The 18,746-nt window shown below is 46.3% G+C and overlaps 1 protein-coding gene across 3 annotated transcripts in view; it reads right to left on the bottom strand.

The window, feature by feature from the left end:
• LOC144607243 (semaphorin-6B-like) overlaps positions 1–18,746 on the bottom strand; it is a 284,386-nt gene that overhangs the window by 121,716 nt on the left and 143,924 nt on the right. For 2 of the 3 annotated variants that reach the window (XM_078423936.1, XM_078423937.1), the window contains exon 5: positions 785–847. The exons of the other annotated variant lie outside the window; for it this stretch is intronic. In XM_078423936.1, coding sequence (XP_078280062.1) covers positions 785–847 — 63 coding nt within the window. The remainder of the gene's footprint in view (positions 1–784; positions 848–18,746) is intronic. 3 annotated transcript variants of the gene reach the window in all.

Below are 18,746 nucleotides of genomic sequence, written 5' to 3'. Positions count from 1 at the left end.
TTCTAGCAACAAGATATTAGTGGTGATAATTCATGGGAGAATGTTAATATGGTCTACTAATGGGATGTTGATCTGGGTCATTTGTCTGGCCCGTATTGGCGGGAGATTGAATACAAAGCTGTTAGCGGTCAGGCATGTGGTGCTCTGAACATTGACACAAAATGCTGGAGTAACTCAGCGGGTCAGGCAGCATCTCGGGAGAGAAGGAATGGGTGACGTTCCGGGACGAGACCCATCTTCAGACTGATGTGGTGCTCTGATGTAGCCCAGCTCTCCCTATGTCCTGCACACGGGTATTCACTTTCAGTGTACTCTGTACAGCAACATGAACCAGCGGCTTGACGTGCAGGCTCACTCTGCAACACCATCAGCACCATCAGCGTGACGTGCAGGCTCACTGCAACACCATCAGCTTAATGTGCAGGGTCACTTTGCAACACCATCAGCGTGACGTGCAGGGTCACTCTGCAGAACCATCAGCTTGACGTGCAGGGTCACTGCAACACCATCAGCGTGACGTGCAGGGTCACTCTGCAGAACCATCAACGGGAGGTCAGTTGAACATCGAAGAATGTGTAATCGAATTAGAAGATTGAATTTCCCTGACTTTGGTGATGCCTCTGTTTTGATCAGTGAACTAGAATAATTAATTGCAAAACCAATTACACAGACAGCTAATAAATCATGTTTGACAAAACAATTCAAAGTTAATAAAAATGGAAGATTCCAGGCTTCAGGCTCAGTTGCTGAACCTAAAACAATGCCAATTAGTTTTCAAATGTACCTCGTTCTTGCCTTTCATTCTGCAGACGTCAATGTCGTGTTGATTCGATCTCCATGCCAGTTTCTATGGAGAAGCAAGACCATGAGAGAAGTTAGACGTGGCTTGGCAAGAATGGGGACCAAATACACCTTATTCATTTGTTGTCAATGCAAATGTCCATATGCTCCATAAAAAACTAAAATGTTTCAAAGAATTCTCCAAATGTAAAGGAGCCGCGTGGGGCAGATTTGTTACAGAGATTGCAGATGATACTAAGTTGGGGGGTAGTGTGAATTGTGAGGAAGATGCAATAAGGCTGCAGGGTGACTTGGACAGGTTGTGTGAGTGGGCGGATACATGGCAGATGCAATTTAATGTAGATAAATGTGAGGTTATTCACTTTGGAAGTAAGAATAGAAAGACAGATTATTATCTGAATGGTGTCAAGTTAGGAGGAGGGGGAGTTTAACGAGATCTGGGTGTCCTAGTGCATCAGTCAATGAAAGGAAGCATGCAGGTACAGCAGGCAGTGAAGAAAGCCAATGGAATGTTGGCCTTCGTAACAAGAGGAGTTGAGTATAGGAGCAAAGAGGTCCTTCTACAGTTGTACCGGGCCCTGGTGAGACCGCACCTGGAGTACTGTGTGCAGTTTTGGTCTCCAAATTTGAGGAAGGATATTCTTGCTATGGAGGGCGTGCAGCGTAGGTTCACTAGGTTAATTCCCGGAATGGCGGGACTGTCGTATGTTGAAAGGCTGGAGCGATTGGGCTTGTATATACTGGAATTTAGAAGGATGAGGGGGGATCTTATTGAAACATATAAGATAATTAGGGGATTGGACACATTAGAGGCAGGAAACATGTTCCCAATGTTGGGGGAGTCCAGAACAAGGGGCCACAGTTTAAGAATAAGGGGTAGGCCATTTAGAACGGAGATGAGGAAGAACTTTTTCAGTCAGAGAGTGGTGAAGGTGTGGAATTCTCTGCCTCAGAAGGCAGTGGAGGCCAGTTCGTTGGATGCTTTCAAGAGAGAGCTGGATAGAGCTCTTAAGGATAGCGGAGTGAGGGGGTATGGGGAGAAGGCAGGAACGGGGTACTGATTGGGAGTGATCAGCCATGATCGCATTGAATGGCGGTGCTGGCTCGAAGGGCTGAATGGCCTACTGCTGCACCTATTGTCTATTGTCTATTGTCAGAGAGGGTGGTGAGTGCCTGGAGTACAATGCCAGTGGTTTAGTTTAGAGACACAGCGCGGAAACAGGCCCTTCCCCACCGAGTCTGTGCCGACCAACAATCACCCCGTACACTCGTTCTATCCTACACACCAGGGCCAGTTTACAGAAGCCAAGTAATATATAAACTCACACGTCTTTGGAATGTGGGAGGAAACCGGAGCGCCCGGAGAAAACTTACTACACAAATTGTGTAAAGAGTTGGCAGCTCAGTGACTGGACACTCCTACATGGTGCAGACACACACGCACATGGACAGTGTAGACACACCTGCACACACACTGTGTAGACACACATGGTGTAGACACACGCACACACATGGTGTAGACACACATGGTGTAGACACACATGGTGTAGACACACATGGTGTAGACACACGCACACACATGGTGTAGACACACATGCACACATAGTGTATACACACACACACACACACGGTGTAGACACACATGCACACACACGGTGTAGACACACATGGTGTAGGCACACATGCACACACATGGTGTAGACACACATGCACACATAGTGTACACACACACATGGTGTAGACACACACACACACACACGGTGTAGACACACATGCACACACACGGTGTAGACACACATGGTGTAGACACACATGCACACATACGATGAGACACACATGCACATGGACACGGTGTAAATACACGTGGATGGAGTAGACACACGCACACGGTGTAGACACACGCACATGGCTGATACGTCGTGCAGGTGGGAGGCAGATGGCGAGTTCATGATTTGAGCTGCTCATAAATCTTTTATGGAGGAAACAGAATTGACGGATCAAATGGCGTTTTTTGATTTATTATGATGTTTCCGGTGTGGTATTGCACATTGGCAGGGGACTGAAAACGGCAAGAACTAATCCTCTCAAATGGAGTATAGGTTGGATGAGTGAACTCTGTTAAAACTAAAGTTCTTCCTCATCTACTGAAGTCTCGAGAACCAGAGGCAGCCGGGGAAACTATCACCAAATGTTATTGTTTGTAACAACTAGCCAAATAGAAACATAGAAAATAGGTGCAGGAGTAGGCCATACGGCCCTTCGAGCCTGCACCGCCATTCAATGTGATCATGGCTGATCATCCAACTCAGTATCCCGTACCTGCCTTCTCTCCATACCCTCTGATCCCTTTAGCCACAAGGGCCACATCTAACTCCCTCTTAAATATAGCCAATGAACTGGCCTCAACTACCTTCTGTGGCAGAGAATTCCACAGATTCACCACTCTCTGTGTGAAAAAAAACGTTCTCATCTCGGTCCTAAAAGACTTCCCCCTTATCCTTAAACTGTGACCCCTTGTTCTGGACTTCCCCAACATCGGGAACAATCTTCCTGCATTTAGCCTGTCCAACCCCTTAAGAATTTTGTAAGTTTCTATAAGATCCCCCCTCAATCTTCTAAATTCCAGCGAGTACAAGCCGAGTCTATCCAGTCCTTCTTCATATGAAAGTCCTGCCATCCCAGGAATCAATCTGGTGAACCTTCTCTGTACTCCCTCTATGGCAAGAATGTCTTTCCTCAGATTAGGAGACCAAAACTGTACGCAATACTCCAGGTGTGGTCTCACCAATGCCCTGTACAACTGCAGCAGAACCTCCCTGCTCCTATACTCAAATCCCCTCGCTATGAATGCCAACATACCATTCGCTTTCTTCACTGCCTGCTGCACCTGCATGCCTACTTTCAATGACTGGTGTACCACGACACCTAGGTCTCGTTGCATCTCCCCTTTTCCTAATCGGCCACCATTCAGATAATAGTCTGCTTTCCTGTTCTTGCCACCAAAGTGAATAACCTCACATTTATCCACATTATACTGCATCTGCCATGCATTTGCCCACTCACCTAATCTATCTAAGTCACGTTGCAGCCTCCTAGCATCCTCCTCACAGCTAACACTGCCCCCCAGCTTCGTGTCATCCGCAAACTTGGAGATGTTGCATTCAATTCCCTCGTCCAAATCATTAATATATATTGTAAATAGCTGGGGTCCCAGCACTGAGCCTTGCGGTACCCCACTAGTCACTGCCTGCCATTCTAAAAAGGACCCGTTTATTCCTACTCTTTGCTTCCTGTCTGCCAGCCAGTTCTCTATCCACATCAATACTGAACCCACAATACCGTGTGCTTTAAGTTTGCATACTAATCTCTTATGTGGGACCTTGTCGAAAGCCTTCTGGAAGTCCAGATATAACACAGCCACTGGTTCTCCCTTATCCACTCTACTAGTTACATCCTCAAAAAATTCTATAAGATTCGTCAGACATGATTTACCTTTCATAAATCCATGCTGACTTTGTCCAATGATTTCACCACTTTCCAAATGTGCTGTTATCCCATCTTTAATAACTGACTCTAGCATTTTCCCCACTACCGATGTTAGACTAACTGGTCTATAATTCCCCGTTTTTTCTCTCCCTCCCTTTTTGAAAAGTGGGGTTACATTAGCTACCCTCCAATCCTCAGGAACTACTCCAGAATCTAAAGAGTTTTGAAAAATTATCACTAATGCATCCACTATTTCTGGGGCTACCTCCTTAAGCACTCTGGGATGCAGCCTATCTGGCCCTGGGGATTTATTGGCCTTTAATCCATTCAATTTACCTAACACCACTTCCCGACTAACCTGGATTTCACTCAGTTCCTCCATCTCATTTGACCCCCGGTCCCCTGCTATTTCCGGCAGATTATTTATAATAATAATAATAATAATGCATTACATTTATATAGCGCTTTTCAAACACTCAAAGACGCTTTACAGGGATTACTAGAACTTAGAGAAGAAAATAAATAGATAAATAAGTAAACGAACAGATAAAGGAGACAGAAGGTGAGGTGACGGTCAGTGGTTGAAGGCAGTGCTGAACAGGTGAGACTTCAGTGATGTTTTGAATGTGGTGAGTGAGGAGGAGTCTCTGACGGTTTCGGGTAGTGAGTTCCAGAGGGTGGGAGCAGCGATGGAGAAAGCCCTGTCCCCCCAGGATCTGAGTTTGGTCCGGATGGGGGGGGCAGGAGGTTGGCAGCAGCAGAGCGGAGGGTGCAGGTGGGAGTGTGCCTGTGGAGGAGGTCAGTCAGGTAGGATGGGGCCAGGTTATGGAGGGCTTTGTAGGTCATGAGGAAGATTTTGTACTGGATTCTCTGGGGGATGGGGAGCCAGTGGAGCTTGTAAAGGACGGGGAGTGGGTGAGTAGACGGGCAGCGGAGTTTTGAATGTATTGAAGTTTACTGATGATTTTTGAGGTTGAGCCATAGAGGAGGCTGTTGCAGTAGTCCAGACGGGAGGTGATGAAGGCGTGGATGAGGGTTTCTGCAGCTGTGGAGGAGAGGGATGGACGGAGACGGGCGATGTTTTTGAGGTGGAAGAAGGCTGTCTTTGTGATGTGTTTGACGTGTTTGTCGAAGGAGAGGGTTTGATCAAAGATGATTCCAAGATTCCGGATGTGAGGGGAGGTGGATACTGGGAGACCATCAATATTGAGGATGAAGTTTTGGGTGGATTTGGTGAGCGTTTTTGGACCAATGATGATGATTTCAGATTTGTTGCAGATGTCTTCCTTATTGAAGACATAACCAAAGTAGTTATTCAATTGGTCTGCCATGTCCTTGTTCCCCATGATGAATTCACCTGTTTCAGTGTGGATCATTTATTGTACATTCGAATTTAACAAATCTAAAGCCGGCAGCCTCTGGGCTTCAGCTGATTTCTAACTCTAGGGTCACCTGTTGTCAGAATTCATCCTCCTGTGTCTGGCACCAGCTTCATGCTCAGAGACTACGAGCAACTCATCTCAGCCGTGCTTTAGTGGCACGTGTACCTTGGTAAAGTGACATTCTGTACAGCTCAGTCATAATCTTACCACCCAGAGGCACAATCAAATTAAGTACAAGTGTGTAAGTAGTAGATTACACTCAGGTGGAGTACAAGAATCACCACATTTCTGGTGCCATCATTTATCTGTGAAGTTCAGATTGTTAAGAATGTAAGATAGTCACAAAAAGCCGGAGTAACTCAGCGGGTCAGGCAGCATCTCTGGAGAGAAGGAATGGGTGACGCTGCGGGTGGAGATCCTTCCTCAGACTTGGTAAGAATGTATATATATGAAAAAACATATATAAAATATATGTTATATATGTTTTATACAGAAGATGGGTCTCTGGTCCTCCATTCACCTATCTGGGTCTTTTATTAAACTTCACTTTCAAGGAACCATGCACCTGCACTCCTAGATCCGTCTGCTCTAGCACACTCCCCTTGGCCCTGCCATTCACTCCTAGATCCGTCTGCTCTACCACACTCCCCTTGGCCCTGCCATTCACTCCTAGATCCGTCTGCTCTACCACACTCCCCTTGGCCCTGCCATTCACTCCTAGATCCCTCTGCTCAACAACACTCCCCAGTGCTCTACCATTCACTCCTACATCCGTCTGCTCTACCACACTCCCCAGTGCTCTACCATTCACTCCTAGATCTGTCTGCTCTACCACACTCCCCAGTGCTCTACCATTCACTCCTAGATCCATCTGCTCTACCACACTCCCCAGTGCCCTACCATTCACTGTGTAGGTCCTGCCCGCGTTAGACTTCCCATAATGGAACACCACGCATTTCTCAGTCCTGCGCTGTATTCTGAGTCCAGTAAAGCCTTTCTGTTATTGGAAATCTTGCCTTGTGTATGACTTTCAGCATCACGAACCAACCCCTTTAAACCTCAACCCCAACTCTGAGTAGATGTTCCCTTATACAACTTCAGCAGTTTCTGGCAAAAGAATTCACTTAGCAATTTCCCTGCAAGATTAAATTAAAAAGATTTACAATCAGTAATGTTTTATTGGGAGCAAGCTGATTATTAATCCATAAATAACATTGCGGTGTAGTAGTTGCAGTGTTGCGTACCAGAGCTGCTCTCTCTCTCTCTCTCTCTCTCTGCAGCAATCCAACATTTACACCAATCCAGTCATGAATGACGCATAAAGATCAATCGACAATCATATTTAATTGTAACTCATTAACACAGGAAGTGTTTGATTGCAAACTGAGTGCAGGGTTGCTTTGAGGCTGGGGCTTTAACCGTGAAGGAAACATAGAAACATATAAAATAGGTGCAGGAGTAGGCCATTCGGCCCTTCGAGCCAGCACCGCCATTCCAAATGATTATGGCTGAACATCCACAATCAGTACCCCGCTCCTGCTTTCCCCCATGTCCCTTGATTCTGTTAGCCCTAAGAGCTCCATCTAACTCTTAGAAAGGGAGATTGCAATTGGCCAGACAAGAGCAGCATCCTTTTCCTTTCTCGTTGCCAATTCTCTGTCAGCCGCTGGAGGTGACCTTGATTGTGCCAGGATCAATAACCCAGTTGATCATCACCCTATTGTATCTAATCTAAGTGGCTGTTCTTCAATATGTATTGATCGATTGCTAGCAATCCATTCTTACTCAGTAGCAGTGAACACACCAGTGTCTTGTGCCGTGCAGCAGATATTGACTGCATTAACCACCAATGTGTTTCGGGGTAAGGAAATGTCGAGAGGCTCTTCAAAAGCATAAGGCATCACGGATCAATCCGCCCTTTAGCCAAAAGCGACAGTGAAGCAAGCTGCAAAATTATCGTGGCAGGAAAGTGGAACTGTAAATGGTTCTGTCCTTTAGACCTTTGTGTTACCGCCAGTAAAATTGTTCAGGTTTAGCACCGACCAATCCATTGTCAAGAACAAACCTTCAATAGCATGATGTTGTCAGGGCAAACGGAACGCTTGTTATCTGAGATGCAATATGTTTCCATGGAGAGTAAACCTCTTCCTGCTTCACCAGTTATTGTCCCACCCAAACCGTCACCTATCCATGTTCTCCGGAGATGCTGCCTGACCCGCTGAGTTACTCCAGCACTCTGTGAAACGTCACCTATCCATGTTCTCCACAGATGCTGCCTGACCCGCTGAGTTACTCCAGCACTCTGTGAAACGTCACCTATCCATGTTCTCCACAGATGCTGCCTGACCCGCTGAGTTACTCCAGCACTCTGTGAAATCACCAATGATTACAATCCTATTATTCTTAGTTGCTCATCAGCACCATCTTGCAGGAATGAGCAATCAATGCTTGCCTTGGTTGCCAAACAATCAAACTAACAAGCAGGTTGGGCTGGCATGGGGCACCCCTCACCTCACCTCACTTCATGCCATTTAAAGTAACAATAGTCTTGGTGATTTACAGAGACGTGGGCATGCACACACTGCGTTTCCAGTTTCAATTTCAGTTTAGTTTATTGTCACGTGTACTGAGGTACAGTGAAAGGCTTTTGTTGTGTGCTAACCAGTCAGCAGAAAGACAAACATAATTACGATCGAGCCATTCACAGTGTACAGATACATGATAAGGGAATAACGTTTAGTGCAAGGTAAAGCCAGCAAAGTCTGATCAAGGATAGTCCGAGGGTCACCAATGAGGTAGATAGTAGTTCAGCACTGCTCTCTAGTTGGTGAGAGGACGGTTCAGTTGCCTGATAACAGCCGGGAAGAAACTGTCCTTGATTCTGAAGGTGTGCATTTTCACACTTCTGTACCTCTTGCCGATGGAAGAGGGGAGAAGAGAGAGTGACCGGGGTGACACTGGTTCTTGATTATGCTGCTGGCCTTGCCGAGGCCTTGCTATGGACGACTAGGGTTGGCTCTAAGAATACAACTGGGCCCCATGACTAGGTGTTGCTAACATAATGGCCACATTAGTCTGCCAATGTAATACAGACTATGTAATACAGTCAATGGTGAATCATTCAGTTTAATTTGTTTCAGCAATAATCTTTGACTCACTGCAGTAAACTCAACCCTCCATCACTAAACAGACGGCCATTACAAGATTGAATACTTGTTAATAAACTAGTTTCTTTCCACTGCGGTGTATTATATAGATAACCATATATGCATTATGAATGTAATCAATAAAGATGTATGTATGGGTTTGCAATAGGTAAACAGGTTGCCCTTAATGTCCCATTCTAATCTATCTGTTTCAAACTGGTTAATGTCCACTGGATCAGCAGTGAGGAGCAGTCGATCCACATGCCCCAGGACAGGCAGGGAATGCAAACAATTCATAAATTCATAATGAGCAGGTTTAGACTATTCGGCCCATGACTGCCATTCTGCCATTCAATCACAGCTGATCCATCTCTCCCTCAACCCCATTCTCCTGCCTTCTCCCCAAAACCCCTGACACCCGTACTAATTAGTGATTTCTTGCATCTGTCCCTATTCTACATCTCTAATTCACACCATATGTAAATGCTGGGTGAGGAGGTTTGTGTTCCATGTACTGTGGTTGGATACCCAGCTCACGTCTCTGCATATCCACAGGGAGGACAGTCAAGGTTGGGCACCTGGATGTAATGGACCCTGCCCATGACATTGGGATAGCAGGGGGGACATTGGGATAGCAGGGACAAACATTGGGAGAGCAGGGAAAAACATTGAGAGAGCAGGGGGTCATTGGGAGAGCAGGGGGGTCATTGGCAGAGCTGGGGGGGTCATTGGGAGAGCAGGGGGGGTCATTGGGAGAGCAGGGGGGGTCATTGGGAGAGCAGGGGGGTCATTGGGAGAGCAGGGGATCATTGGGGGAGCAGGGGGTCATTGGGGGGGCAGGGGGTCATTGGGAGAGCAGGTGGTCATTGGGAGAGCAGGGGGGTCATTGGGAGAGCGAGGGGGTCATTGGGAGAGCAGGGGTGGTCATTGGGAGAGCAGGGGGGATCATTGGGAGAGCAGGGGGGTCATTGGGAGAGCAGGGGGGTCATTGGGAGAGCAGGGGGGTCATTGGGAGAGCAGGGGGTGTCATTGGGAGAGCAGGGGGTCATTGGGAGAGCAGGGGGGGTCATTGGGAGAGCAGGGGGGTCATTGGGAGAGCAGGGGGGTCATTGGGAGAGCAGGGGGTCATTGGGAGAGTGGGGGGGTCATTGGGAGAGCAGGGGGGGGTCATTGGGAGAGCAGGGGGGGTCATTGGGAGAGCGGGGGGGTCATTGGGAGAGCAGGGGGGGGGTCATTGGGAGAGCAGGGGGGGTCATTGGGAGAGCAGGGGGTCATTGGGAGAGCAGGGGAATGAATGAATAGAACATGTTACTCACTATAGTTTGACTGCAGACATTTGATGTACTGATGACATGTGACACATTCCTCCTTCTCTCTCCTGACCATCAGACAGAATATCCTCATCAGCCAGAGATCTCTAACCCTGCTAATCCCGCCCCTCATTCTTGCAGGACGATGCAGGATTATTCTGTGACCCTGGAGAATAAGAGAGTTACTGATTCTTTTGTCGTTCCATTGGTTAAGATCATGGCTTCTGTGCCGTTTGGAACTGCAGGTGGTCGTGATGAATTTCTACAGGCATTGCACTTATGGAGAGCTTACCATAACCCTTCAGCACACTGTGCCAAGGGCTATGGTGAGGCTGAAAGAAGCTGCGTGTGGTGTCTGAGCTGCCTCCTGTAGTTTCTTCAGGGTGAAGATCGTGTCTGTTCTAAAGATTATTTGAATCCATACTGATTCATGGAACAAGGTTTTCAAACACTATTTATATCTGTAGTAAGTGGATATACCATACAGATGATAAATGGAAGGTTTATTGTGTCAGTTCCAGATTGTGCAAAAGAGACATTTCTTTAAAATATAATCCATAAGTCTTTGATCAACAGCAGAAACTGTAAAGTATTTCACAATTCAAACAAAGTGCATTTCCAGATCCAAAGGCAAATGACTGCACTTTGCATCTGCACTTTCCCCTTCCTCAGTAGTGATTGCTGAATGGAAAACTGAGTGCGTCAAATCAGAAAACAACAGCGAAAGTACAAAGCCCATCAGTGAGATCTGAGGGAGATCTGAGGGAGAGAGAGAGAGAGAGAGAGAGAGCTAACATTGACTGCAGCTGCATCAGGACCGCTGCTGATGCTGTGATCAAAGGCCTGTCCTCATCACTGACGATGGTGCTGTGCATTCCCAGCCTTGCTTCAGAACGTATTGCAGTGATGAACACCAGTAGAAACATCGAAAATAGGTGCAGGAGTAGGCCATTTGACCTTTCAAGCCAGTATCGCCATTCAATATGATCATGCCTGATCATCCAGAATCAGTACCCTGTTCCTGCTTTCTCCCCATATCTCTTGATTCCTTTAGCCCCAAGAGCTATATCTCTCTCTTGAAAACATCCAGTGAATTGGCCTCCACTGCCTTCTGTGGCAGAGAATTCCACAGATTCACAACTCTTTGGGTGAAGAAGCTTTTCCTCATCTCAGTCCTAAATGGCCTAGCCCTGGGTCAGGACAGCCAGACCACTCTGACTCTGCACTGTATGCACAGTTTAACAACTGTGCGTGTTAAACAAAGATAATGCCTAGTGTTAGCAAAGAATTAAATGCCTTCCTTCGCTGTCCTAACATTAATAATTCCAGCTCCTTGGTTACCTCTGATTTATTTAACCAGCGAGCATGTAAGTAGCTATGAGCAAAACTTCTGCTTACAGTACCTTTAAAGAAAGGCAGACAAAAGGCTTTAATGAGTGTTGCCACTTGTTATCTTCAGCTGCAGCTTCTATTAGCCTATTCAATGCTGCAGTTAGCAGAATATCCGCTTTATTTAGTGAACAATACGTTTCCCAGCCCTGCTTTACATCATCACAAATAGGGTTGCTTCTGGCATGTGTAAAGCTGGCCTTCACTCTCGCAGAGATAGACAGTGCTGCTCACAGAAGACCACTCTCTAATTAAAGATTCCTTTACAAATTCAACATTGTACAGAATTAAGTTGCTGGCAGCATGTAACAGTTAGTTGATAAAGTGGTTGTTATCTCAGTGAACCGTCCCTGGACCTCAGACACCATTGTGGGTCGTATTAGTGGGACTGTTCTGTGTGGCGATCACACAGTCTCTCAGGCGAAATGTGTAGGAAGGAACTGCAGATGCCGGTTTAAACCAAAGATAGACACAAAATGCTGGAGTAACTCAGCGGGACAGGCAGCATTTCTGGAGAGAAGGAATGGGTGACGTTTCGGGTCGAGACCCTTCTTCAGATTCCTTGTTACAGAGTAAACCTATGGCCACCAAGAATTGCAGATGCTGTACAGGACAAAAACAAACCAAGTTATCCATGCCTGTGTTAATGGTCCACATGTGCTTCTATCTGTCTCTCTTCACCCAAGCCTATTAGCAGTAATCTTCTTCATGTGTTTCTCAACCTTCTGGAAACATAGACGATAGGTGCAGGAGGAGGAGGCCATTTGGCCCTTTCCGGCCAGCACCGCCATTCAATATGATAATGGCTGATCATCCACAATCAGTAACCCGTGCCTGCTTTCTCCCCATATCCTTTGATTCCGCTAGCCCCAAGAGCTCTAACTAAACTCTCTTTTAAATTCATCCAGTGAATTGGCCTCCACTGCCTTCTGTAGGAGAGAATTCCACAAATTCACAACTCTCTGGGTGAAAAAGTTTTTTCTCATCTCAGTTTTAAATGGCCTCCCCTTTATTCTTCGACTGTGTGGCCCCTGGTTCTGGACTCCCCCAACATTGGGAACATTTTTCCTGCATCTAGCTGGTCCAGCCCTTCTCTTTAAACACAGCCTTTGTCTCAACTGCTCCATGAAGCAGAAGATCTCACCATCCTCTGGCTCAACATTCTGCTGGATTTGTTGGCAACTGTTTGGTATTTATGGTGGATAGTTGCACTCGCCCCAGGAGTGGAAACATCTTCCACGTTCAGTCTGTCACATTTTCAGGATCTTAATCAACTGAGTCTTCAGTCTTCCACAGAACCGAGCCCCAGCCTGTTCAATCTTTTCTGCTCAGTGCAATTTTTTTATTCAAACCTATCATTCTTAATTGAAACAGCGGCCTTAAAGCAGTAGGCTTTTATTCCATTGAAAGGATTTGAAACCGGGTTTGCAGAAGCTAAAATCCACTGTCCAAACTAATGTATAGGAAGGAACTGCAGATGCTGGTTTACACCGAAGACAGACACAAAATGCTGGAGTAACTCTGCGGGTCAGACAGCATCTCTGGAGAACATGGATAGGTGACGTTTCACAGAGTGTTGGAGTAACTCAGCGGGTCAGGCAGCATCTCTGGAGAACATGGATAGGTGACGTTTCACAGAGTGCTGGAGTAACGCAGCGGGTCAGGCAGCATCTCTGGAGAGAAGGAATTGGTTAATCCATTCTAATCTGTCCAACTGTCCAAACTAATGTGTAGGAAAATAACTGCAGATGCTGGTTCAAATTGAAGGTAGACACAAAATGCTGGAGTAACTCAGCGGGTCAGGCAGCATCTCAGGACAGTGTTCTATAGATTCAGGATCAGATCCTGTGGATTGGAGGGTAGCTAATGTTGTCCCACTTTTTAAGAAAGGAGGGAGAGAGAAAACGGGAAATTATAGACCAGTTAGTCTGACATCAGTGGTGGGGAAGATGCTGGAGTCAATTATAAAAGACGAAATTGCGGAGCATTTGGATATTAGTAACAGGATTGTTCCGAGTCAGCATGGATTTACGAAGGGGAAATCATGCTTGACTAATCTTCTGGAATTCTTTGAGGATGTAACCAGGAAAATTGACAGGGGAGAGCCGGTGGATGTGGTGTACCTTGACTTTCAGAAAGCCTTTGACAAGGTTCCACATAGGAGATTAGTGGGCAAAATTAGAGCACATGGTATTGGAGGTAGGGTACTGACATGGATAGAAAATTGGTTGACAGACAGAAAGCAAAGAGTGGGGATAAATGAGTCCCTTTCAGAATGGCAGGCAGTAACTAGTGGGGTACCGCAAGGCTCGGTGCTGGGACCGCTGCTATTTACAATATACATTAATGACTTGGATGAAGGGTTTAAAAGTACCATTAGCAAATTTGCAGATGATACAAAGCTGGGTGGTAGTGTGAACTGTGAGGAAGATGCTATGAGGTTGCAGGATGACTTGGACAGGTTGTGTGAGTGGGCGGATGCATGGCAGATGCAGTTTAATGTGGATAAGTGTGAGGTTATCCACTTTGGTGGTAAGAATAGGAAGGCAGAGTATTATCTGAATGGTGTCAAGTTAGGAACAGGGGACGTACAACGAGATCTGGGTGTCCTAGTGCATCAGTCACTGAAAGGAAGCATGCAGGTACAGCAGGCAGTGAAGAAAGCCAATGGAATGTTGGCCTTCATAACAAGAGGAGTTGAGTATAGGAGCAAAGAGGTCCTTCTGCAGTTGTACAGGGCCCTAGTGAGAACGCACCTGGAGTACTGTGTGCAGTTTTGATCTCCAAATTTGAGGAAGGATATTCTTGCTATTGAGGGCGTGCAGCGCAGGTTTACTAGGTTAATTCCCGAAATGGCGAGACTATCATATATTGAAAGACTGGAGCGACTAGGCTTGTATACACTGGAATTTAGAAGGATGAGAGGAGATCTTATCGAAACGTATAAGATTATTAAGGGGTTGGACACGTTAGAGGCAGGAAACATGTTCCCAATGTTGGGGGAGTCCAGAACCAGGGGCCACAGTTTAAGAATAAGGGGTAGGCCATTTAGAACTGAGATGAGGAAAAACTTTTTCAGTCAGAGAGTTGTGAATCTGTGGAATTTTCTGCCTCAGAAGGCAGTGGAGGCCAATTCTCTGAATGCATTCAAGAGAGAGCTGGATAGAGCTCTTAAGGATAGCGGAGTCAGGGGGTATGGGGAGAAGGCAGGAACTGGGTACTGATTGAGAATGATCATCCATGATCACATTGAATGGCGGTGCTGGCTCGAAGGGCCGAATGGCCTCCTCCTGCACCTATTGTCTATTATCTATTGACAGAAGGAATGGGTGACGTTTTGGGTCGAGACTCTTCTTCAGACTGATCTAATGTCCAAACTATTGTGCTCACTCTGATTTTTTCCACATGGCAAAATGGAAATAATGGAAGCCCCAGCAGTAGGGCTGACAATAGAATGTTACCAACATGCATGAGGTTCAGGACCTCTCCTGCTCGCTCCAGCACCTGCCAGTAAATCCCAGTGACCACATCTCTAGTTCTAAGAATTTCACAAAGTAGGTCATATTGCAAATTGTTGCTCAGTACTTTTGAAATGTTTACCCAGAGATGGCGAATCAAGAACCAGAGGACATAGATTTAAGGTGAGAGGGGAAAGATTTAATAGTAAACTGAGGGGCAACATTTTCACACAGAGGATGGTAGGTGTATGGAACAAGCTGCCAGATGATGTAGTTGATGCAGGGACTATTTAAAAGACATTTGGACAGGTACATGGACAGGAAAGGTGTAGACGGATATGGGTCAAGTGTGGGCAGGTGGGCCTAGTGTAGATGGGGCATGTTGGTTGGAACAGGCAAGTTTGGCCGAAGGACCTGTTTCCACACTGTGACTCTATGACACTCCCATGTCCTCTGTTACCTCCACAGCGGCATTGGAAACAGCCCAGGAGAGTTTTACCAAGTTAATTCCTGAGAAGTGCAGGAAGGAACTGCAGATGCTGGTTTAAACCGAAGATAGACACAAAATGCTGGAGTAACTCAGCGGGACGGGCAGCATCTCTGGAGAGAAGGAATGTGTGACGTTTCGGGTTGAGACCCTTCTTTAGACTATCAGATGCTGCCTGTTTGGGTGAGTTAGTCCAGCATTTTTGTCTATTGTCAATTTTGTGTCTAACTCCTGAGAAGATTGGGTTGTCTTATCAAGTCAGGCTAAACAGGTTGGGTCTGCATTCCCTCTTGTCTGCAAAGCCACCGTAAACCGTCTGTAAACCGTATTCTCACCTGCCTTACTCTGGAGCTGGAAGGCACGGAATCGCTCCCATAACTCCAGCATAATAAGTAGAGTTGCAGCCATCCACTGTTTACCTGCCACAACACCTGTATGCCATCACCCTGATGCCACTCCCTCCTCTGAATCCCCAGTCTGGGGCTGCATCTGAGGTCATGGCTGTCTGTTGCTTGACGCCTTCATTCCATTGACCTCCCCAGGCATTTATCAGTTGGCCACTGGTGATCTTCCACTGGCCTTTGTTGTGGCACCTCTAGCTCTTCATCAGCCATGTGTTATTGACACCTATAGCTCATCAGCCGTGTGTTATTGACACCTGTAGCTCATCAGCCGTGTGTTATTGACACCTACAGCTCATCAGCCGTGTGTTATTGACACCTGTAGCTCTTCATCAGCCGTGTGTTATTGACACCTATAGCTCATCAGCCGTGTGTTGTTGACACCTATAGCTCTTCCCCTTGGACAATTTGTAATGCCACGCACAATCTTCAGCCAGTGCGGCAGTCTGGCCCGGACTGTACTTATAGCTGGGCAGCAAGCATCTCCTTCATCCACTCCAGCGCTGGGAGATGTTCCTCATAATGCCGCAACCTTCAGTTTGATTGCCCGAGAAAACTATACTCAGATTGATATTCCGTTTCTTTCATTTGACGGACAATATTTAGGAAGTTGCAGGTAAGATGGTCAGTCAGGTGTGAAATGTCGATGTGGAGAGGAATGGGCCTGTGTAATGCCGTGGAACCGGCTGCGATACCCTATTCATGGATTCGACAATGAGATGCATTTCAGGAGGGCAGGGAATTAAGGAAAAGGCGAGATAGCTACTTTCATGACCTGTAATATATCAAAAGGGACAGCACTATTGAGTTTAATGGCTTTTTTATATTCTATTCTAAAATGCAATTTAAAGTGTTACTTTCTAAGGTTATAAGAATGCCACACCACTCAGTTGAGAGGAACTTTCAGTCTTGTCAAATAGAGAAAGTTAATAGTGGGAATAAAGTCCATAATGAAGGACAAAGTCAAGAATGAAAGGATGATCAAAGCAAACACACATCTTCAACCTGAAAACTTAACTCTGGTTCTTTTTCCCTGGCATTTAATAATTGTGTTTCATGTTTGCAGCATTTCCAGCCCTGCTGAAAAGCAGAGACTGGTGGGGGGCAGATCAGCACCTTGCAGAGGGAATTGGAAACAAGTGGGTCTGTTGGGCTTGAGTGGAATCACTGGTGTTCCTCATGGTCCACTTACAGGGCAGCAATGGAGGGATTACTTCATGGATACTCCTGATGGGATCCAAAGTCAGAGAGTTATGGAGTCTGACAGCTGGTCTGTTGGCCACCAAGTCCACACTGACCATCAAACATCAATCTACACTAATATTACCTAGATTCGACCACTGTTAGTTAGTTTAGTTTAAGTCACGTTTACCGAGGTGCGATGCTAAGCTTTTTCCACTCTTCTACACCAGGGACAATAAAACAATCTGCGTGTTTTGGGATGAGAGAGGAGACTGTGGCACCAGAAGGGAAGTGTAGATGCTGGTTTAAACTGAAGATAGATGGTTCTCCACTGACTGGGGGAGCACAGAGAGTAAAGGAGCTGCCTGACTGCTCCAGTGGCACAGGTTCAAGCCTGACCTTGGAGCTGCCTGTGTGGAGTTTGCATGCTGGTTGCGTGGGTTTTCTTCGAGTGCAGATCGACACAAAAAGCTGGAGTAACTCCAGAGATGCTGCCTGTCCCGCTGAGTTATTCCAGCAGTTTATGTCTAACTTCCCTCTGCATAGACTGGCTGAGCCACTGAGTTACTCCAGCAGTTTGTATCTATCTTCTACCAGAGATGCTGCCTGTCCTGCTGAGTTACTCCAGCAGTTTGTATCTATCTTCTATCCAGAGATGCTGCCTGTCCTGCTGAGTTACTCCAGCAGTTTGTGTCTAACTTCCCTCTACATAGACTGGCTGAGCCACTGAATGTTTGCAGCAGTTTTGATTTATATTTGGAGGTGGGTAGGGCATTTTAACTTCTAGTCTGAGCCGTGCCTGTGAGGGTTGATGTAATCCACGCTGTGGTCTTGTGCCTGATGAAGGTGTGAATGGTGGATACACACTGGGGATATTTATCCTTGCTGAGGAAGCTCATCCCAGTTAGACCTCTGGGCTCTGTGTGGGGAACAAGTGTGCAGGGAATAAATGAAACATTCTCCTCATTGTCAGCGTGATACCCATCGCATTGTTTCACCCGTATGAAAATAACCTTCATTACCCCATCATCATGAACGGAATTGCAGCTAAAATTCCATAAAAAGTTGAACTGGATTTCACAGACTCTGGGACCTGGATCCAGTAGTTATGTGGTGCCCAGTCTAGACTAGTTTAGAGATACAGCACAGAAACAGGCCCTTCGGCCCACTAACTCCGTGCCGACCAGCGATCCCCGCACACTCGCACTATCCCACACACTCGTGATAATTTTTACCAAAACCAATTAACCTACAAACTTACTCATCTTTGGAGCGTGGGAGGAAACCGGAACACCCGGAGAAAACCCACGCAGGTCATGGGGAGAACGTGCAACCTCCGTGCAGACAGCACCCGTAGTCAGGATTGAACCCGGGTCTCTGGCGCTGTGAGGCAGCAGCTCTACCCGATGCAAGTAATTCAGCAATTAGCTGAAGTCACCGTTAGCTTAAACCCATGACAAGCCAATGGTTCAACCCATGGTTGCGGCAATATTGTTCAGACAAAGTCTTGTTCCAAAAGTGGAAAAATTACAGCTGTCAAACTACCTACATAACGTGAGGAAATAAACCGAATAATTTGAAGCCAGAAACTGTAACGTTATCCTGTTAATTGTGGAGCTCTGTTAATTATCGGGCAATTTTCAGTAACTGCCAGGGCGAGTCTCTCTATTGTTGCAGTTAATTGAATTTTCATTGTCATCTTCA

Source organism: Rhinoraja longicauda, chromosome 28, assembly GCF_053455715.1.
Source record: "Rhinoraja longicauda isolate Sanriku21f chromosome 28, sRhiLon1.1, whole genome shotgun sequence".
In the NCBI taxonomy this organism is placed as follows: domain Eukaryota; kingdom Metazoa; phylum Chordata; class Chondrichthyes; order Rajiformes; family Arhynchobatidae; genus Rhinoraja; species Rhinoraja longicauda.
Note: the sequence above shows the minus strand (reverse complement) of the source record. Positions and strands in the feature narration are given on the sequence as shown.